This window comes from Opisthorchis viverrini, assembly GCF_000715545.1.
Source record: "Opisthorchis viverrini unplaced genomic scaffold opera_v5_328, whole genome shotgun sequence".
Taxonomy (NCBI): Eukaryota; Metazoa; Platyhelminthes; class Trematoda; order Opisthorchiida; family Opisthorchiidae; genus Opisthorchis; species Opisthorchis viverrini.
Window position 1 is genome coordinate 52059 of NW_008751981.1, and position 23040 is coordinate 75098.

Below are 23040 nucleotides of genomic sequence, written 5' to 3' on the forward strand. Positions count from 1 at the left end.
TATACAGATATATATATATATATATATATATATATATATATATAGCTAGACGAACCTTATGGTTGTACGGCAGTGAAGCATCAGTGCCAACACTGAAGTTTCTGTCTTTGATGATGATGATGATGACCACTATCAGAGAGCGTGTGTTGTGACAGACACTTCACAGCGAAGCAACCGCGAAGTTTACCTGAAAACATTCAAGGCCATTACGAGGTGCCTACCTGGGAATATACTGAACGAACGCATGATGATGATGATGACCACTATCAGAGAGCGTGTGTTGACACTGACACTTCACAGCGAAGCAACCGCGAAGTTTACCTGAAAACATTCAAGGCCATTACGAGGTGCCTACCTGGGAATATACTGACAGAACGAACGCCACTGGCATCAATTTGCCCCCATTTCTTACGTCTCCAGCGAAGCGCATGGAGTCACAAGGACCTCATCATAGGCGTGCTGCACCACAAAAATAATATAATAATAACAGTCGTTCAGTCGTAATACCCTTTCTGTGTGTAGCTGCCATCACACCCGGCAGGTGCGATAATATCAGGTTGCCAAAGCCTAGACGAGAGTAGTCGAGATGCTGTTGGGCTGAACCTTGACCACTGAACTCTCTACCATAACAAAAACACCGAAACTCTCCACACCCTTCTGCCAGGCCATACGGCGTCCACCTCGCGGTTCCCGCCATTCTGAAAGTAGACGCTGTTTCGGTATGCGGAGAACATCGTCGAGACACCGCAATTGACGGTGCCTTGATTGAATACTTGCTGAACAACCAAATACCCGTTTTCTAATTATCTCATTAAGAGTCTGTTGACACGATCCAAAAGCAGCGACGCTTCTGAGGCATTGGTGGTCAAAAACCTAAGGAGGCCAAACACCATCTATGTGCGGAGGGCGTCTCGCACTAGAACAACATAACTTTCATTGTGACCTGGTACACATGGCCCTCAAGACTCAGTGATATGCCCTTTTGACGCCTGAAGTGACGCAGTTCAGCAAACGCAATTCTAGCCTTCGAGATTCGCGCACTGACTTCATCAGACACAATTGTATCAGAGCTTAAACAAAAACCGAGGTAAGATTCTCCATCATCGGTGATTCCCTTGAATTGCAAGGGATGTGATTAGATAATGCACATTCTGAAACATGCATTTGCACTTCGAAGGTGCATGGTATGATGGTTTATCGGAGAGTGCTGCTTTGCATGCCAAATTCAGAGTGGCGGAAGCAGAGAGGTGGCCAACCCTTGACCTGGCACAGGGATAGGAAAGAAATAACGAAACGTTTGGGTGCTGTCGGTGCAACTAGCCTCTCAGGATGGGGAGCGCGCGATCCTCCTGGTTGGAGACGCTGCAAGATATGACTGCCAAACGATGTCAGTGGCGATCTTGTTGTCGGTTTCTGTCCAGATCGCCTGAGTGAAAATCTGGAGGTATAGGCACCTCGGAATGATTGTGGTAAGCTAGCACCGAGTCCCTTCCTCGTCCACATTTATTCTTTCCCTCACAATAAGGCCTTCAAATAAATCAAGGTTGTGCAACAGCGAAGCACCGGTGTTGAACACTGATGTCATGCTCTGGATGATGATGATGGTGGTGGTATGAAGGTGGCCAGTCTAGTCAGTAAGGCTTGTGTTCCGTCATGGTCTCCAAAGATGCCGGCAATGTCATCTGTGTACCCAAGATCGACAAGTTTCTCACGATCAACATTTAAACACCGGGGTTTTGAAGAACTTCCAGCGTTTGCCTCATTACTTCACAAATGACGAGGCTCATCAAGAATGGAGAGAGTGGACACTACGTTTTGTAGAAAAAGCCTTTGGAGAGCTCACCATACACTCTGATGCCCAGAATTATGTAAGTTCACCGGTTGATTTATGTTCACCAACATCTGAACCATACTCTATTGAGCGAATGTGGTTAACAGCACTGACCGATCGATAGAATCGAACGCGCCCTTGAAGTCAGGGACCAGATTGTGGGTTGTGTACATGTGACGTCGCTCTAACGCCTGACGAAGTGTGAAGGTGTGGTCAAAGCAGTTTCTAACAGGCCGAAATCCCGGTCAAGGTTTCGCGTGCCACCGTAAGGCGACAAAGGATCAGTGACACCAGAGACCCTTTTACAACGGGGTCAAACCAACACCTCTGTGGTTACTACATTCAGTGCGAGTAACCTTTTTGTAAATAGGTACCCCCATTTACCCCACTTGTCTGGGAAGGTCGAAAGGCCCAAATAAAAGCAGCTCGTGGACATTTCTAGTATTTTTGCATCATCCGTGATCCTCAGTCATTTGGGTGCACTAAACTTCGCGGTCTGGATGGATACTCAGTTTTACCTGGCTTCGGATAATGTGTCCGGTTGAATTGTAGTTGCATTATGAAATCTGTCAACAGGCCTCCAGCGTTGCCACGGTGGTATCAGAGATCCAATGTTCGGATGAGGTTGACTAGATTGAGCCGCAAACGGAAGTTCAGGCTCTGATTAGCACTGTGGATATCTGTTCCCAGAGGCCGTTTATATCCGATATAGGACCGTCCGGAAGGCGTTGGAGGAGACAGTTCAGATAGTTCCGTTTGACTTCTGGGTCCATCAGCTTCTCAACGTTTAAGCGCGTCCTCTGTAAACTTGGACAGAGCAATGAAAGGCGGCAGCGTACAAGTGTATGGTCGGAATTCATGCTGATGTTCCAGGAAGAAGGGCGGGCGGTAACTGACGCCGATGTGGTCAGTTTGGATTACGAGCTGGTTTGTTGTCAATCGATTTCCGCTGTTTCGAAAATTGGTAATGCCAAAGAACAATGTGCTCGGCACCCGTCTGAAGCAAGTGATCTCCATTTTCCATACGTCTCGTACCCAATCCAAGGCGACTACTCAAACGGGCCTTAGCAGCGCATAGTCTATCTACCTGGATGTTTATGTCACCAGCAACCACAACGATATCTGAGCATTTACCTCGCTGTAGAAGGGCACCTAGAGCGTCGGAGAAACTTTTTTGCGGATTAAGAGCAACAGTAAGTTGGGGCGTGAGCAGACACAATAAACAGGGCGCGTTGGGCCTCACTTTCTTTAGATTCTCTCAAAGACGTTGCCAGACGAAACGCGCAGAGGCAACTATAAACGGGCATCCAACGAAGTATGAACAATTCCGCTCGGTTGCTCAATACCCACCCCGGCATATCCAACTGCAGCGGCCTCTGCAGTGAACAGCTAGAACCCGGAAAACAGCGAGGGGAACAATTTGATTACAGTGCTTGCGTCGTGTATTCTTGTTTCCCAAAGACAGCATACATCAATGTAAAAAGAATGCAATGTACGTGCGAGAGCCACTTGTTGTTCGACTTGCATCAGTGTGCAAACGTTAAAAGCATCTAAGTAGACCGGATTACGGAAATTGAGGAAAGATTTTGAAGCTGTTACTGAAGACGGACGTACAGGAGATTCTGCTGAGTGCAATGGACAGGAAAAAAGCCGCAAGTTCCAGCGCTGGGATCTACGGAGAGAGTATTCGAAATAGGGTAGGGTAGAGAAGAGGATACGTGAGTTGGTAATGTGTCGGGATACTGGTAACTCGAGTGCATCAGTTGGTAATTGATCAGGTGGCTGTTGATCTGTTCGCCGAGCTTGGCAATTGATTTGCAAACGTTTAGTCACCATTCGAGGAGACACCTTCAGTGAGCTCAGCGGACAAATCAACAGTCACCTGGTCAATTACCACACGTGAGAGTGTAAGAAAGAAGTCGTCAGTAGCAGACTGTTACCGCTTATGAACCCTGCTGTATGCATCAAGTAAGGCGATACGGCTGATGGCATCACACGACGCCCAATGTGGCATGAGAGTATTGTTAGTTGTGTGGGCTGCTAGGGTAGCGCCTAGGCACAGCCAGGAGGACGATTATGGTCTTCGACAAAAGTGTTTGGCCCAAAAGCCTGACCACAAGGTAGTGGCATTTGGCGGGAAATGCATGTGCCTCTATAGAACAAGTAGCCAAACGTCCCAACCTCCAACTTGGAGGACCAGAAGACTGTTGGTCAAACCTCTAACCATTGACCAGTCCGGTATGATAGACTCTGTGAGTGACGCACGGACGCCACCACGGACACCATCAGGTTCAGACTCTTCGTGAGGGATGTAGACCGTCGACGACCGTTACGGTGCCTCGCGTTCAAAGAAATTTCTTCAATATTTTTATCCCCTGGGCATTGTATGCGAGGTCTCGTGTGTGTGGATCCTCACTGTGGTGTACAGCAATACCAAATGGGAAGACTGGTGTTTTACTTTCGTACAAGCATGTCTATTTCAATAAAGCCTCATAACGGAACAGAAGAAATGGTTTGACAGGAAGTATCTAGTCTACCAAAAACCCCAACACAACGAAACATTCTGGTCAGAAAATGACAACCTGACGTCGGTTAGCCGTCATATCATTTAGCGTCCCCAGTTAATTAGGGGGAAAGTCACATGGATCCTACTCAGTAAGGTTAACTCTTCGTGACATTCCTCACTTTGTTCTGTTACGTCAAGTTCTATTCAACTCTAGGTTAGGCGCGGAAAGGAGGACTAATCTCAGAATGCGGTGACTCGGTATGCGTAACACATGGCTCAGCCACATTGGCCTGAATTACTGGATGAATTTTGTGGGTGAAGTGCCGTCTGTTTCACGAAGAATCCCGTCTATCGATCACATCATTCGAAACTCGCTGGTTTCAACTGATTCTAACTGTAGTTCTGAGACGTCGGAGATCTGAATAGGTCTTAGATTCCCCGCCCGAAATGGTTCAGCCTGGCAACCGTCGGAGCTTTAGACATTGACCAACCTGGTGTGGGGGACTGAATGTCGGACGAACACCACTCGGTGTGGCTAAGTGTCACGCAGGTACACAAAGCGCCGCACCACGATGGTTTCAAAGCTTTCGTGACGAACACAGTGGAAGCGGTTCTATGCCATGAAGCCCATAGATGGCTGTGTTCTGAGCAGAGAAGTCATTTATTTGGACTGGCGCCGTCGCCATGACTACCTGTTCTGCATAAGAATTATTGGAAGACATTTGATCGAGAAGTTTAACAAATTTCTCACCTTCGTACTGGCAGTAGGACAAGGCCTATACGCTAGCTACATCGGACCAACGAAGTCATTTTATTTTAACACACGACAGGCAACTAAAAGTTTTCCAGAAGCGCTGCCTGTTGTCTAGACCGATGCATTTTTGTATCTGAGTGAGAGTTGTCACCAATCCTACTCCCTTCAGTATATCGTAAACAAGGTCAAGTACGAACAAGGGACTCATGATAATGTTCGCAAAGCGAAAGAGTTTACAAAAGGTCTATCCTCCTGTTGTTCATATGTCTCAAGTGGTCAGAGCGCGAACTTACCCACTGGAAGGTCCATGGTTCGAACCCAACCCCTCTGCCCCTCGACTTACCCTGTCTAGGCTTGGGCAAACTGGCAGAATCCCAGCGCTCGTGCTTCGTTTGGATGGTATGGCAGCTAGACCCCCCAAAGAGGTTACAGCTGAACGATGTTCATAATTCTACCAGTACCCTGAATGTCAGCATGAAAATTTTCAGGTATGATTGCACTCCAATCAACTCCAGCAGCAACTACGCACAGAACTGACATCAACAAGTCGGTCTCCGAATGTCTACCTACACAATCTATCCGGTATAGTGAGTAGGAATTACACATGAATTAGAGCCACTAAATCCCTGATTTATTTCAAGTAGACTAGAATCGCGAAGTCTTTAATAAGAAAGATACTTGTGTGTAAAAACCTTAAACTGGCGTGCCGTTCTAACGCATCATAGGTGAACGTCGAAAACATCATTCTAAAAGTGCGCACGAGAAGCAAACGAAACAATTTCCAAAGTACCGCGAGGCTTTCAGTTCGACGCACTCATGAGTTCGCCCAAGTTTGCCGAGTCTGTTTTGTTTGTCGTTCAGCTGTTGTCACTGCTATATAGGGCGCAAGCGAAAAAAGGGTTCTCAGCATGGGGCAGCATGCTTACAGCCGCGAGGAATCACGGGTTCACGGGTTCACGGGTTGATACACAGGATCGAGGCTTTTGCCCAAATTTTCCGGGTCACTTTTGTTCTTGTCGTTCACCTAAAAGGCACAAGTGAAAAAAATGGTGTAGCACTGCTCTTTATGTTCTCAGTGCGGGGTAGTAAGCTTGCCAACGCGAGGATTCGCATAAATAAATGTCTAGTAGTGCTTTAAACTGGGTTCTAGATGCAGCGTGGACAACCATCGGAGGAAGGTCATTGCACACCGAGATGGTAAGAATTGAACAGAAGGTTCAGCAAATAGAACAAACTCGTCTCAGAGGTAACTGAAGCAACGTAAACAAATAGTTTGTACCTGCAGGTAAAGCAGAGATCTGGTGAGAGAGCACAAAGAAGAGCAGGGTGTGAATAGTTGGAGATGCGCCATCAGACTGGGTATGGTAAGGACCTCGTCTTGGCTAGTGTTAGTTGAACCTAGGCAGAGCAAGTCACCAGACAATAAATGGAGCTGACTGGGATATTCGGAGATTGGACCCGACTTTCAAGAATAAAGAATAAGTTATCTGGGATCTCAAGCCCAAAGCAGAAGGTATGGAACTAGGGTGAGGTCAGTGGAGGCGGGCTGGCGCGAGACACTGGATAAATGATCTGCACTTCAGAGGGCAGGTGTAGGTGCAGTCACGCAAGTGAATCTTCTGCAAAAGTGGTAGGAGATAGAGTAATTAACGGCTTTAAGCACTTGCGATAAAGCTGATTCGTTTGTGAGTTGACGCTGGTAAGTTTACGTGGTATGGAAAATTTACTGGACGTTTGGGATGACAATGCAACATGGAAAGGATTAGGAACTCTTCCAAAGAAGCATCAAGTGTGGCGAGGAAAGACGTACGCCACACTCAAGAGAAAAAATAAAGAACCGAACGCATTTTAATAGCCTACATGAGAGGATATGGTACGAATATGGGACGGGACATTTACCTATGGTTTGGAATATGGGCAAAGAAAAATGTTTGTTACAAAGGCACTTTGATAGGTTGACAATGGGAGCTGAAATTAGAAGTTACAACAGTTATAGGGGAGGGAAAAAGAGAACATAGAGGCCATTGCATTTACTGTGATGACGGCAGGTTGTCAAATAACGAGATTAGTGGGAATCAATGCCTAGTAGACTAGCAATCAACAACTGGCTTCCTAGCCCAACGATAAACGATTTGGCAAGCTTGCTAATATAATGTTATTATAGCGCAAAAGAAACAGAAGAAATCAGTATAAGTTAACGGAGAGTTGTTGTGATTGGAGGCAACGAACATAAGAAGTGATCAGGATATGGCCACTAAAATGGTGAACTAGTTTATATGAGGTGTGGTACGTGAGTGGGACGGCATCATAATTTAGAGACGAAAGTGGGTGCAAGAAAAATGGCTTCCGGTAATAGGGCGCAGCAACCAACTTCAATCAGCAAGTTTCGTATGAATAGAGAAATCACGTAAGCGCTAGTCTTGAATGCTAGTAGTGAGGTATTAAGAATTTTAGCATATAAATTGTTAATTTGTTGGACAATACCACTCCTGGAAGCAGCAGTGTTCGTTTGCTTTATTAGTTTGACGAGATAGGCCTTAGTGTGGTTGAGCCCAGGCTATGGCGAAGGTAGCTTTAGCTTTGGAAACCGAAGGGTATCTTCAGGTAACCCCCTGTACACAAATCTGAAAGTTTAATAATAATAGTAATAATAATAACATTTATTCCCTACTAGTGGGTAGCTTACCGTCGGGCATGATCATAGTATTACAGTCAGAATAAAGGCATGACTGGTGGGGTTCGTGATTAATGGGAAAAGGGAAAGTGACGTAAATAGTAAATATTAATGAAGTAGAGTTTATCACACCTGAGGTGGCATGGGTAGTGATCCAAAATTACAAGGTCTCTTTCTTGACGCACGTGAATTTATTTTCCGTCATTTTGGTTTTCGGCGTTACTAGATAAATGACAGTCATGGAAAGTCTAAGCCAGCAGCTGCAGACTGACTGGAAAGGTGCGCTCTTATGGATAAAAAGCCAGGCTTAGAACCAGTGTCGATGGGCGATGCACCCATGCCAATTAAGTGTTGGCAGACATGCGGGCGCGCCATAGTGCAACGGACAACTGCAACCGCAGGACTGTAAGGGTCACTTTCACTGGACTGTGCATCTCAGCCTACCTTGCTGACGACGTGTGCCACAGGGCTGTCTAGAGACCGAAGTATTTCGGTGCAGTGACGGTATGCCATTGTGATACCCAGTTTGTTAGCACACCCGCAATTGTTCACTTTTACCTTGATCGCGCTCTCGCCCACTCGTTCGCTACCGGCAAACACGACCAGTCTTCATTTGTCACCAGCCACCGCCGACACTCGTTCATTGCAACCTGCCGAACCTTCTGTCGGATGTTAAATTCCCGGCGACTTTTGTTCGCACTCTCCACCAAGTCGGTCAACTTTCGTACAGTTTGCGTAAGCTCGTTCTTTCAAGTAACTTTTACATTCGACCCCGCTCCAGCAGCAACACTAGTGAGTCGCTCAAGTTTCACAGCACACTGTGATTCTGAGTTTCCGACTACCATTTGTCTGTACTGCATAGTACCCCAAGTCACCATCCCCACTTATGCTTTCCGTGGTTGTGCGCCCAACAGTCCAAGGCAGTTTGAAGCTTTTTTGTTTTGTGTCACGTTCCAGGCAGGAAGCTTTTTGTCACCCTCATTCGTATTGTTTTTGTCCGCCACTTTTAAATCCTAACGATCAGATTTTGTGTCATCTAATGTGTTCTCCGTAGGATATAAACAGCCCTTGAAATTTTGGATCCCTACACATGCCACCTCAGGTGTGATAAAGTCTACTTCGTTAATGCCCGCTGTTCACGTCGCCGTCCCTTTTCTAGGAAATTCCCATTAATCACAACCCCCATCAGTCATGTCCTTATTTGGACTGTAATACTATGATCATGCCTGACGGTACGTAACCAACTATTTGGGAATGATTATTATTATTATTATCCTCTCTTAATTATTCCTCTATGCAATTTCACACCTGCAGCAACAGCCTTCAGTGCGTTTTGTTTACCTTACAATCGCGCGATCCACTCACACGAGGCTCTCAGCCCTAAAGCATTCTAGCAGATTTACAAGGTTGCAAATAACCAAACGATGATGATTGCGGCGTGTGGGTAACCGAATTATCGCAGCTACCGGACAACTTATCTGGTCGTGGAAGGCCAGATCAGAGCAATAGCTCAGCCAGTGTGAACAAGCAGACAACTCTTGCAAAGACGGGTCACGGCTAATACAAATAAAATGGCAGCCGCCCCTGGGGCAATGGAATTAGAATGGAGGTTTTCAGTGCGTGTGCATTATGACTAAATGATCACGGAGTGTTGTTGTGTTCTACCCAATCGAACGGAGTCCCCAGCAAGGGTGGGTATATACTCGGTGGGTTATGAAGCCATACAAGGGTTTTGCCCACTGAACATCATGAGGCGGTTCATACTGCGCTCTTCACAAGGAGGAGCTTTGCCTTTGGTTTGGTAGGCTTAATAGGGTTGGCCGAAAATCGTCGGACATTAAACGGGCTGAAAATTCAACCCAGAGCTATGAACTTGGTAAAAAGAAAAGGGGCATAGATGGCCTGGGGAAACAGCCGAAAGAACCTGGAGCAGCACATTCCTGGATCCTTGCCAGAGTTTCTGGCCGTAGACTCAATTCTACATAATCCATTTTGGACCTGTGGACTCTCGTTAAACTCAGGGCGAGTTGTGCCTTGGCCTCATTTATCGGCAGGCCAGCCTCCCGACTAAGCTTAAATTCAGCCTTCAAGTAAGCCGAACGCTTTCGTTTACGTACACGGCAGCATTCCGTAGTCCTTTCTTTAAACGAAGCATCAAGCGCCGGATTTGAATGGTGCGCATTCCGTAGTCCTTTCTTTAAACGAAGCATCAAGCGCCGGAATGTGAATGGTGCCTCCGAAAAACCAAACGGTATCCTCATAAATTGATAATGTCCTAAACCATCAATTTTGTTTTCCCCCGGTTCTCCGCTTCGATGGATAGTTGCCAGTATCCAGAACGAAAGTTAAAAACCATCCAATTTTGGCAATCGTTAAAGGAATCAAAAATCCGTGCAGCCGAAAGATTAATTCGTTCAAACGCCTAAAATGCACACAAAACTGAAATGCCCCTTTCGCCTTCTTTACAAGCGCAACCGGGGAGTTGCGTGCACTGTTGGCACTCTCGATTATGCCGTTTGGACCATCTCTTGAATTTGTTTATGGACCTTATCTCGTAGGTACCTCACAATGGACTTGGTCCGGACGGGATTGAAATTTCGTATTCGCTCAACGGGCAGACGTCAATTGTATCTTCACGGCCTGCGAGCGTTTCGGAGTGTCCATTGAACACGGACTGATCCAACGATATATTATGGCGATACCCCTGTTCCTGTGTTAATTAGGCACAACTTCCTCTCGTCTATCTCGATAACGGCCTGAATCTTAGCCTGTGTCACTGCGCCAAGCGCAAGCCATACGGGAAAAGAGGAGTAGCCCAATGTTTTATCATTTACGAATTGTCAGGTACAACGACTTTTGTTCTTTCGCTGCCAAGCCAGGCTACTGCCTTAGCATCGGAACATCTGAGTGCACCTCTACGATTATGTCTAAACAGCTGCAAACTGTCCGGTTAGTTAGTCCAATTTGGTCTGCGGGTCAGCTGCTTATGAATCTTCCTTACTCTGTGGCAGCGTCCTGGCCAGTGGCACTTCGGCGAATTCCCGTGCCGGATGCGCCAACAACTATGCGTCAACCACATAAAGGCTGAACAACATGGGCAAACCGCGCAGGAAGGAATGTCCATGCAAGTCACAACCCAGTGATTTAGTCCGAAACTTCTTAGGAATTACAGACTGCTTTGCTTTGCTTGACTTTACAAGCGTGGGCGTTTGAACCCGAGGGATCCAAACTCCAACAAGCACGAAATCTGGCGCTGTTCGAGGTGCCAGTTGATATTCCTTTGTTCTCCGTGTGTGCTCATTCAAAAAAGCGACCTGTAGGCGCGGTTTGAACATATTTATTTGGCAAAAACTTCATTCTTTTATCCACAAAATTGGTTCATATTTGCTTGCATTGGTCGTATACTGAAGAGCCTATTGTTCAACATAGAGACATCTAAGAGGTGCATATTAATTATGTGCGAAAAGGATTCATGGATGCGGAACCCTTTCTAAGCTGTTTACTGTTGACCTCGCAAGCTCCGGCTCCCTCATGCTACTGAGCGACTACCAGGAGGAAATGTGAGGCACTTTCTCATCGCGCACAGAGCATAACTAAGACAGAACGCGTTTCCGATTCGGATGACTTGACTCACTCAGACCAGTATATATGCTTTGCTCACTGAAGTCGACAATAAATGGTTTTCTTAAGTTTCATTGGAATACCAAGCTCGCAGTTAAGTTTATTGGCAAGGATCCACGGATTCACGGACTGATACACAGGATCGAGGCTTTTGCCCAAGTTTCCCGGGTCGCTTTTGTTCTTGTCGATCAGTGGCTGTCGTTCACCTGAAAGACACAAGTGAAAAAAGGGGCACGAAATGCAGTTAGCGGCGTCAACTTCTTCCCCACTGTGGAGAGACTGGAATTTACCGTGGCGTGACAGTTTGCGCACTTCATCGACCCACTGAGCTATACTAGGGTGTGCCCCCGCGATACTCACGAAGGCTCTCATACCAGGTTGGGAATAGCCACCACAACGGACTTCTGTTCTACGCGGAGCCAAAAGTGCCCCAACTTTGGAAATGTGAATGCCCAGCTGTGTCGTATTCCATCTCACGCACATGATTCAGATGGTTGTCAACTGTAGACAACCAAAATTTAACATTGTCCCTTGATGATGTGTAAAATTTTCTTTCGATAAAAACGGTTTTCTAACTACCCTGATATAACATGATCTGCAGGTTAGCCAAGCAGGTGCCCAAAGTCGACCTATAAAATGCTAGAACATAGCCAGCCAAATTATTTGTAAGTTCTGGCGGCACTGAATGCGTTGGAGGAAAACATCATGAGCCGGTGGATCACAAATATCAGTGTAGATAACTCGCAAGTGCGGAATTTTAGCAGCAATAATTGCGACTGAAGCAAGGTACGTGGGAGATTTCCCTAGTATAAAGGTAGATGTTACGAATATATTGTCACAGTTGCTTCACCCAAAAAGTAAACCGCACCGATCGACTAATGGGACACAGCAGAGCCACGCAGCCTAGAAAGCTAGCGTGTTTCTCAGAAACTTTGGGCGCACTCCATGCGATTCTGGCATGGCGATGGCGTTTGCCTTGTGAAGGAGATCGGAAGCGTTCTCCTTCATACGGAGCAAGCTTGTTCGTTGTTTTGATCCCGCTACCACTGCACTTGATGAAGTTGCTGGAGCAGAATCGAAGCTCGCGTGAGTGCTGTACCCTACAGATTCTACCTCGGGCTCGTTCATAGACCGTCAATCCATCTCCATTCTTGACAGCTTTTTATGCAATAAGAGTACCTTTTCGAGGGGCGTGGCGTCTTGTTCTGCTTCTCTTAATAAATCTTGACAGCTTTTTATGCAATAAGAGTACCTTTTCGAGGGGCGTGGCGTCTTGTTCTGCTTCCACATCTTAATAAACACTGACTCGCCCCATAAGTCTCGTTCAGTACTCTTGTCGGGGCGTATAGGACCCTGAAAACGGCTAACTAAACGGGTGAATTCCATCTCTTTATGCTTGGCACTGGGTAATTTAGGATGAACACTGAACCAGTTCCACGAATTTCGAGGACACTAGCTTTGAGGTTCGCCCTAGCCAACGATGATCTTGACCTTGAAAATAAATATTGGCCTAGTAAAACCGTGGAGACTAAACCATGTTCTTTGGTTTCGCGGAGCAGTAACTTAACTTTCTGATAAAATGTATCCAGCCGTCCATGGTAAGGCCGCATTCGATGGTTTGAAAGACCGAGTGCTCGTTTCTCCAGCCGACCACAAGCGATTCTGGAATTAATCTGACCACCTTGGCCTTGGAGAGTATTGTGATGTCGGTCGACTCAACCGGCGGCAGCTGAAAAACAAACGCATATGTACGTGAGGCATCAATGCATCTAGAACGCAATCAGATTGGTCTCAGCTGAAAAACAAACGCATATGTACGTGAGGTATCAATGCATCTAGAACGCCCCCATTATTCTCGAATCAGAATTATCAGTGAGCAAACGATCCGGAGCTGCTACACTCTCCAGGGAACAGCGATCATACAACCATAGCCAAATTAATGTGCCTGAGAATACTTGAAAATATCATCCGCGTTGGTAATTCAGTGTGTTTCGATTAGTCATGTGTCTATTAGGTGCAGGAAAGCCTAGGGCGCATTCTGTGCATTCATGCTTTTGTAGGGGGGCAAGTACATTTCTGGTACAGCTCAAATGCCTTCACCTGGAGTTGCTGGATGATCTTGAAAATCCACCGTGGTCAAGCGGAAACCCACCGGACTCAATTGATGTGGTCTTGTTTAGGCGTGATCGTCTGGCCTAGCAGAGGGCTAACTGTAAATGGCATTATGTATGGTATTGAGGATACTGGTTTGAGGCCTACGACATCACAGTGCACAGCATTTAGCAAGCGAAAAGGAAATCGTTCCCTATCCGAGTCGTACTTATTAGATTTTCTCCGGTTCTCGGCCGTTAATGCCCTAGTTCAGCGGGGATGACGGCTTGGGGTGCGGTGAGATGCGCACTGCCAATAGTTGCCAATGAAGATGAAGCAGCGCTATGATGCCTCCAGACTTTGTCGGAAATCTGTTTCACGTACAGGACGGCGACTCAGCTGGTAAAACTTCTAAAACCCATCGCAATGCCAACAGGCTATAAGTAGCTCAGGGCGGACTGGTTCACGTCCCTAGCGGCTGTTGCATCTGGGATGTCACCACTTGGTGATTCAGTTGATAGGTGACCGTGGGATAAATCCTGTGACTGAACAATGACTGGTGATATATCTTGCCTGAGTGCGAGTTGGTGACAATACTGGGCGGTTTGGCCCTGAAATACCAGCCGAGAGTTTGAATCGTCCTGGAGATTCATGAGATACTTGATTCTCAAAAAGGCTAAAACAGCCGGACAAAGCTTGGTGGTTAAGTGTGGCCTGAATAACATGGCGAAATCTTCATGGAAAATTTCAAAATTCCCAATGATCTTGATGTCACCTATTGTCTAAGGGCTTCAAAGACGTTTTTTCGGAATACTGATGAGTACATCAGCTATCGAAGGGCCTAGTGTTAACCACAACATTCTCACTGTTGATTCGGAACTGGACTTGTGTATACAGCGTCTCAGTCCAAACATCCGTCAAGGTACCACTGTCTAGCAGGTTGGTCTTGCTAAAGACACACGGGTGTATCAGATCTCAACAAATCAGCCGAAGTCCACATGCACTAGACTGCCCTTTGCCGCGATATTCACCTTCAAGAACAGCTGAAAATGCTCAAGATGCCGAGGCACTTGACGCTAATTAGGACAGTGCCGAGTGAGTGGAGCTACTCATGATCGGTGTACTTTCATCCTCACCGCTTTCGAGCTTTTGTCTCATCTACTGCGTTCGTACGTCGATCTGGCCACAAGGGACTATCCTAGAGAGTTGGCCAAAGCAATTCTTCAGAATGGGAGCTTCCTAGCCGGTGATTCGACCATATCTGTCGCAAGTGACAAATGAAACCCAAACAATTAGCTTTTAATGCACCTCCTGAGCGTGTGTTCACTTCATAGTTACCTTTCTGCTTGGTGTGGAGTCGCCTATTCTTGGGCATCGCTTAGTAAACACAGGGTGTCCACTGGGGGGGGACAAATACGATTTCTTCCGAGATCCTTGTTTGAGGTCAGTGCCGCACGGGCTTTCCTTCAGTCTGAAGCGCGGTCTATTGTAAGATGTTATTCACTTTTCTAAGCAAGAGAATGGTCTCCCCCAGATTTACGGAGGATATAAGAGTTAAGGTGGTAAGGATAGACCCACGCTGCTGTATTCGTCGGTCGTCACCAGGTGCAGCCTTCATTTCATATTTATGGGTGCGAGTGAAGTGCACGAGCCGAGCCAGAATAAAGTTGCCGGAAACTGTCGCTGGTTCGTTTGCCGAACTTGGCAGTCGGATTGCAGACTTTTCATCACCAAACGAGATAATGTGGCCCATATCATTGTTACACTGGCGATGTTCTACAGCTACATCATCCAAACAGTCCACTTGACACTCAGTTAGGTTGAAGCAGGATTCGCCGGCAAAAGTTTTCATATGCCGGACCGGATTTCGATGATATCACAAAGCTTGGCGGGGGAGCAAGATCACGAATTCCGCATTTACCAGCGCGATTCTTGTGCGCGCAAACTTTGGTGCACATATTCCGAGGATGCGTGCCACGGATGCATGTGAACAATCCGTAACTTCAACAGTCTTCAAACATACTGTGACTGGCTATTGTTAGCCACCTAGGCGGTGACCCGTGACCGAGCTTACCGACCACCTTTGCACCCTCGAGGTCCAGAACCAGACTGGATGCCCTGACGAACTGGCAGGGCAGTCCCGCTATTGAGCTCAAAAAACAACTCACTGCAGACTGGATAATAGTCCGACAACTGGTGAGCAGTTCATGATTATGAACATGAGCCATAGTGCCAATTAACTGCGCAAAATACGAATATGTTAGGCCTACTAGGTAGAATCACAAATACATATAAGCAGCCGGTGGGACTGAACTCGTTTTTTTGGACACAACCCCACCACATATGAACAATAAACGCATAAGTCACGGACTACAAGCAACCTTAAGCTAGTTCGCTCTTAGCGAGAGACTCGCCTGGATTACTCGTTTATCGTATTGTTCAAATTGATGTGTCTCACAGAGACCAATTCCTCTGGTAGAATTTTCAAGATTTCGCGGTACATCCTTTTGACGGGACACTACTCATAAGGTTGCTATCAACTCTTAAGTCTGCAGCAACCCTACTGCGCCGTCAAAAATGATGCTCGCATTCCCCGATTTCTGAAAGTTATGGATAAGGTAACAACGTATCGACTTCGCTGGGAAACACTTCCAGTTATCCACACACCGTATAAAGCGCTCTATGGGGAGATGGCGAAATAAAGTGGAATTCCAAAAGTAATGCTATGAAAATTCAACAGTGTTCGCAGCAGCCATTCTCCTACGAAGTGGCAGCAAAAACACCGGTAGCCCAGCTGCTCAACAGAGGCGCACTCGAGTTATCGCTTTCAGTACACACGTAACCCGCCACGACTTTTTGTAAAAGCCCCACTATGTGATGCTCTATTCTAGGTGTCATCAGTGGCAGCAAAGAAAAAATTCAGGAACGACTGATACTAAAAAAAACCGCCCAGATAAATGTTGAAGAACATGGTTTCAAAATTATGACCGCTTTATACACAACTGGCAATCAGTAACAATCGGTGAAGTAGGTTATGGGAGTGCGGAATTCCAGTCCGGGCGTCTTCAGTTCAGTCCATTCGCATTTTCAAGTCGGATATAGTGACTTGCTCCGGTTCACTGTGTGGTAAGACAAGAAACAGAACGGTAAAACTCAGCAGGGCACACAACACACTTATTACACTTATTAATATCTTTCTCGATCGGGATACGCTTGAAAGGTGGACGTGAAGTTCTCGAGAAATACACTCATTTGCAAATCAATTTGGTTTTTCACGATAGAATCAACTGAATCTCTCGTTTAGGATATTCTACAACTGAATGTGCTGCACACAGGGCGCCTCATGATTCAGTTGGCACGATATTCGAAATATCGCAGTACATTTTCATAAGGGAAGTTACAACCAACCATCAAGGCGGCGAGACGCGAAAGGAGAAAACAAACCAAGTTCGTTCAAAAACGTACTGCTGTTCGCTCGAAAGCTTGGGAAAATGTTTAGTTTTCATCATTTTCGCTATACTTCGCTGTTTCTCGAACAGTGGTAATCACAAAGCCTACTTTTATCGACTTGAATGGCACAAAAGGAGATGCATTTCCTCAGTTGCAACATGAACCAAAGTTGAAAAAGCCGTGAACAACGTCTGGCCACTGCCGGGCACTTCTGAGCATAAAAAGCCGAAGCGAAACTGTCCGAAAGGTTCAAAGCATCAACAGAAAAAGATGAGTTGATTTCAAACAAAGACCAGTTTCGAGGACGTGTAAGGAACGATGGCTTCTGGATACGACCAAATGGCCCCATCTAGCCCAAGAATCGAAAGTTCTGCTCTATCGTCGCAAGTGAAATTCAGCATAGCCACCGGCGAGCACATCGATAAATTGGGGAAAGTGCGAAACTATGTGCACCGGGTATGGTAAATTTTGTGTGCGTAGGAACTACATGATACGCCTTCCTCCAAACGGTCGGTAGTCTCGTTTTCAATTGTTTTGTGTCAATACTAACGGCATTGTGAGACGGGCAAACATCCTCGTCAAATATCTGGTAAATGTCGTCAGTAGCTGCTTTGTCGCCTTCGCTGCAGAGCAATCTCGGCTGACAAAATGCTCTCAGTAAAATGAGGTGTGAACTAGGTATCTTTCGTGTCAAACCGGGAAAAACCTGTGGACACTAAGACCCTGTCAGCCCAAATAGGTTCAGTGTAGAGTGAGGACTATATGGTCTCACCAGCAAGTCTTGTGGGCACGGACGAACCTAAAGATTGAATGTTTTGAGTCAGACACCCTAGATTGACTGTCCCGCGTCGTTTCTATCTAACATGTTGTCGGGATATCATTTTAAGCAGTAACGCTGCTCCCATGTGACACGGTACCATTTCGCAATGTGTCTGTGTGCCTCAGGGCTAAAACTCTCAGTTATTCGTCTAGAAGCCTGATGGGAACACAATTTGACGGTCTCTGTTAAAGGCATATGGCTAACAATGTTAGTGACGTTACAAGTCAGGATGTTTTGCCCGCCTATTGTTTAGAAATAACCAATGCCGGCTGAACAGCCATGAAGTATGTTGTTCGGCCTAAATGAACAGAAGCGACGTAGACAATAAGTAGGCCAGATAACCGATCATGATAGTTAATGCCAAAGGATCGGCAGACACACACACGGTGTTGAAGGAACGTTTCAATTCGATGCATCACCACTGTCATTTCCTGTCAATCATCATCATCAGCTGCAATAACCGCGTACTCGTCGTACAGTGGTTGTAGCTGCCGCAGTTTCGTTCACCGATGATTTGGGGGTTAGGTAGCTGCGCATTGCAGGCGGGAGATGATAAATAAATCCAGCATTGTCAGTGGGCTGTCAAGTGGGGGTATTGGGAAGGGAGTCACGCATTGAAGGCAATAGCTTGGATCCACGAGCGCCATTGAGGGCGCGACTGGGCCATGTCTGACAATGTCTCTAGCCGTTGATGTGGCCGGTCTCGGGGTCCCCGTCCAAGAAGATGACAGTGACCAGCTCAGCTGAGTTTGCTGGTAATGGCTTCCACACTTCGCTGCCAAGTCATTGTTTGACCGCCTCTGGCTCTCTTCCGCCCTTCACTTGGTTGCGAGAAAAGAGGCCTTCGAGGAAGTCGGTCGACTGGCATACGCAGCACGTGGCCAAGCCAGCGCAACCAATGCAGTGTGACCAGTCAATGGTTAAATTGGATACCATCATCTTCGCATCTTCATGGTAGTTAGCATTTCTCCGTTGGGAATCGAATTGCTTCTGAGCTTGGTGTGTGGATTGGATGAAGCCACCTATAGAGCTTCACACAATCAATCCACGCAAGTACGAAGCTCCACCGGGAGACCTTCAGGGGATGAAAGGGTGTCCTGGGTGGTTTCATCAAAACAGGGGAAGGAAAATAACCGCATCCAGCGTCCTTTTCATGTGTTGGCGAAACTTCAGTTGTCCGTAAGTGTTTCGAACAGCTTTGTCAGAAGATGATGGATTTTCTTACTTTGAATGGAGTTAGGCAGTGGGAATTGCATACATGCGGGAACCCTATTTCTAGAACAAAGTTGAATTGGCGTCAAGAAAGATTATGGGAATTACTAAGTGTCGAAAAAGAGGGAAACAGGTGTCATTTTTATGTTTCAAACCGAATTACGAATGATGCGTGGGACGGAGCGCCTGGTTTCTGTTAGTCGATGTTCGTCCAGCTAGTGACATACGTCAAAAGCTTGTCTCGAGTAGGCTAAGAACGGTATTCCGCCGAGGCCACTCAGTATTTAGACAATGCCCAAAATATGTTCGTTCAAGAGTGCAGACCGAAATAATAAGATAAGATAATCGTTCAGCTGTAACACCCTTACGGTGCCTAGCTTCCACGCCATCCGAAGGAAGCACGAGGGCTGGGATACTGCCAGGTTGTCCAAGCCTGGACAGGGGAAGATTCGAACCACGGACCTTCCGATCAGTAAATTCGTGCTCTCGACCCACCAACTACATACGAAAAATTACGAGTGAAACTTGGCAGATGATGGTGCTCAACTGAGCGCAAAAATCTTACACTTACATGAGATAGACTCGTGCTCCCCAACCAGCCAAACAATCGCGATCAACCGCATTCAAGATGCATTGCGATATGCATTCAAAAAGTTCTGCGGGTTTCTGGAACGGAAAAAGTGTAGAAAAGTCAGCGTGGTGTTTGACAAAAAAACAGGCTTCAAAGGAAGATTATCAGTATCCACTGTGGGGTTAAAATCGTCTGAGTGTAACGAGCCCCCGTGGGGGAAGGATGACTGCCGTGTGGCCAAACAACTGAAAACAAACCCAGCAACGAAGGATTTATTGGATAAAACGGACCTGGGAACGTAAGACAGCCTCATGTTCTTTCAGCGAGTACCTTATGGCATTCCTAAAATGCGTGAGGGTCCTAATGGTAGTTTGCTACGCGTCTGTCCAGTAGAGGGCCTCAGTATACAGATCGTTTCAATGTGAAGTAGGAAATATGGTGCCCCACAATCCGAAAGAGCTAAGCCAAGGGGAAGGGGGATTTAAGGCTTTTATCCGAGAATTCTGAGCTACATCATGACTGACCATGAATGGCGAATAGTGGCTCTCGAAAGGAGTAGCCACTTACCGAAGGGGTATCTCTTGAGGTTTACTCCATTCAAGCACTGACGGCGCGACTGCGGGATGTCTAACGTTTTTAACCACTGATGTGTCCCATATCCGGGTCCCCATCCAAGGAGACGGAAATGACCAGCCCAACTGAGGTTGCTGGTGATGAATCTCATGTCTGCTATGTCACTGCTTAACCCCCTGTCTTGCTTTCACCCTTCAAGGAAGTTAGTCGATTGGCGTACAGAGGACTTGGCCAAGCCAGTGAAACCTGTAAGGTGTCATCAGTCCATCTATCGTGGACGAGTCGTCCCTTCCGAAAACCATTCGACGTACTTGAGCAGTGCAGATACGGTGGTCCCACCAAACTCATGCAACGCTCCGAAGACATCGATGGTCAAACACTGGGCACTCGCCGTTATTGCCATGAACAGGTTGATCCACTATCGACGAATTCAAATTCGCGAGAGTCAAGCTGGATCTCGGTCGGAGATGAGTCATCTATATTTGCACTTTGCGGCAAGTATTGGAACCGCGGCTCTTCTTTTACGACTCTCACTGATATTTTCACTTACCAGAAGCCAGCCTCTGACAATGCCGATCGCCAGAAGATATAACAGCGTCTGGTGATAGTATGCTCTGATTCTAAATTAGCATTACTTATAAAGGTTGTATACACAGCGCCCGTAGAAGCTCACAGGTCTGCCACCAATGTCGTCCTGGGTTCACTACATCCAGCTGTTTTAACCTTCGTAAGTAGAGAGTTTCACGACTCCACATGCCTCCGGCATACACACACACACACACACACTTTCGCTCACAGACACCAAGTATGGTTCACAGACGTAGTTGACGTCTGCAAAAGACCCTGCGTTCAGTCCCCGAGGCAGTTTGCTGATTGAGATCTTCATCACAATCACAGAGAGTATGATATCAGTGTTCAACACCGGTGCTCCACTGCCGTACAACCATGATTTATTTGAAAGCATTATTCTGAACGAAACAATAAAGGTGAATGGAGAAGAGACTTAGTGCTAGCTTACTACAATAATTTCGAGACCCCTACACCTCCAAACACTCACTCGGGCAATCTGGATAGAAACTGACAACCAGAACGCCACTGACATCGGTTGGCAGCCATATCTTGAAGTGTCCAACCGGGAGCAGTGGGAATCATGCAGTTCCCATCCTGGAAGGCGAGTAGCACCGACAGCACCCAAACGTTTTGTAATCTCCTTCACACCCCTCTGTCAGGTCAAGGGTTGGCCACCTCTCTGCTTCCGCCACTCTGAGTTGGGCATGGAAAACAGTACTCTCTTCTACGAACGACCATTAGGCATAGGCAACACGTGTCCCAACCAACACGGCTTCTGGTGTTGGACACATTCTTCACACATACATTCAATGCACAACTCACAACTCGCTTTCTAATTGCCCCCTTACGGATACGTCGACACCAATCCACATGAGCCATGGTCCTGAGACAACGATTGTCGAACACTTGAAGACATCTCAGTTCCGCTTCTTGGTCTGGTGAGAATACCATACACCTAGTACAGAGACGCGCCGAATGTTGTACGGGGGATGTAACTCTTCCACGAAAGATCATCTCTTCACACTCCATAGGTTGAGCCGTGTGCGTTGTATGCCTGGGGAATTCGTCCCCGTAGGGCTCTCTTCGCCAAGCTCAGTGGAATGAAGACGATTCAGAGGCGATCAACCCATAGCAACGAAGTGTGAAAATCTTCAACGGTCAACTCGACGAGATAAACAAATTGACAACAGATAATGACCCGGACAGATACTATTATATCGAAACTATGATCTTCAGTCAGCTATAACATCCCTTCGGTGCATAGCTGCCACGCCACCTGAAAGGAACACGGGAGCTGAAATACTGCCAGGTTGCCGAGCCTAAACGACGGCACTTAGAGTGTAGAGGTTGAGTTCAAGCGACGGATTCCTTGGTCAATAAGTCCGCGCCTTAAACACTGAGCTATCTCCAATTCACTAATGCCTTCAGTTCTCAGTTACCTCACTACCTACCATATAGGAAAACAGAACAAGTCAACCTCAGTGCATTGATTGGATCGTCGTCTACAATGAGAGATTGTCATAATCTTATTGTCTCTTATTCTGAATGAAAGAAATTATAGCAGCTGGAACTACCGTAACTTGGTACGCGGTTTGAAGCTGAGTAAGTGTCTGAAGCAACTTGCATTTCACACTAAAAAATAATCGTTCAGCCATAACACCATTTCTGTGTCTAGCTGTCATTCCACACAAAGGAAGTACGAGGAATACGATACTACCAGGTTGCCCAAGCCTATATAGGGGAAGTCGAGAGGCAGAGATCGAGTTCGAACCACAAACTTTCCAGTGATCGCACCCCAAACACTGAGCCATCTTGCTCCATATTTCACACTATTTGCTGCTGTAGGCAGCGATGATCTGGACAGCCAAACATACGTACACTTGCACACACCTTTTCCGACCAGGTCGTCCCAAGTTGTTTAGCTGTAACACTCTTCCGGTGCCTAGCTACCATGCCACCCGAAGGAAGCACATGGCCTGGAAACTGTCAGGTTACCCAATCGTAGACAAGAGAAATCGGGCCCAAACCACGGACAAGCCGGTTCTGGACAGCCTGGTAGTATCTCAGATCTCATAATCCCTTCGGGTAACATTGCAACTGGACGCCAACAAAGCATGCGGCAGAATGATTAATTTTCCATTTGGGGCTGCATCGACTACAACTTCACACTCCGTCAGATGTTACAGAAATGTCAGTGGGGGACCTACCAGATATCTGTGAACAAAATTTGGTCCTAACAGTCACACCTCCTGGAGCGTAGGTGTACGGGAAGCCTCCCTACAAACACTGATGTCAGGCAAGGATGTTCACTCTTGATTTTTGTTCAAGTTTGTCCCCGATGAAATAAGGAGGCAAACATTCGACGGC

General features: G+C 46.7%; 1 protein-coding gene across 1 annotated transcript in view; it reads right to left on the reverse strand.

Annotated features, from left to right (window-relative positions):
• The window catches only part of T265_09986 (hypothetical protein), a gene marked incomplete at both ends in the record, with an annotated part of 45400 nt that overhangs the window by 14703 nt on the left and 7657 nt on the right, over positions 1-23040 (reverse strand). Inside the window, 2 exons of the mRNA XM_009176223.1 lie at positions 11427-11795; positions 19531-19625. Of these exons, the coding sequence (XP_009174487.1) occupies positions 11427-11795; positions 19531-19625 (464 nt within the window). The remainder of the gene's footprint in view (positions 1-11426; positions 11796-19530; positions 19626-23040) is intronic.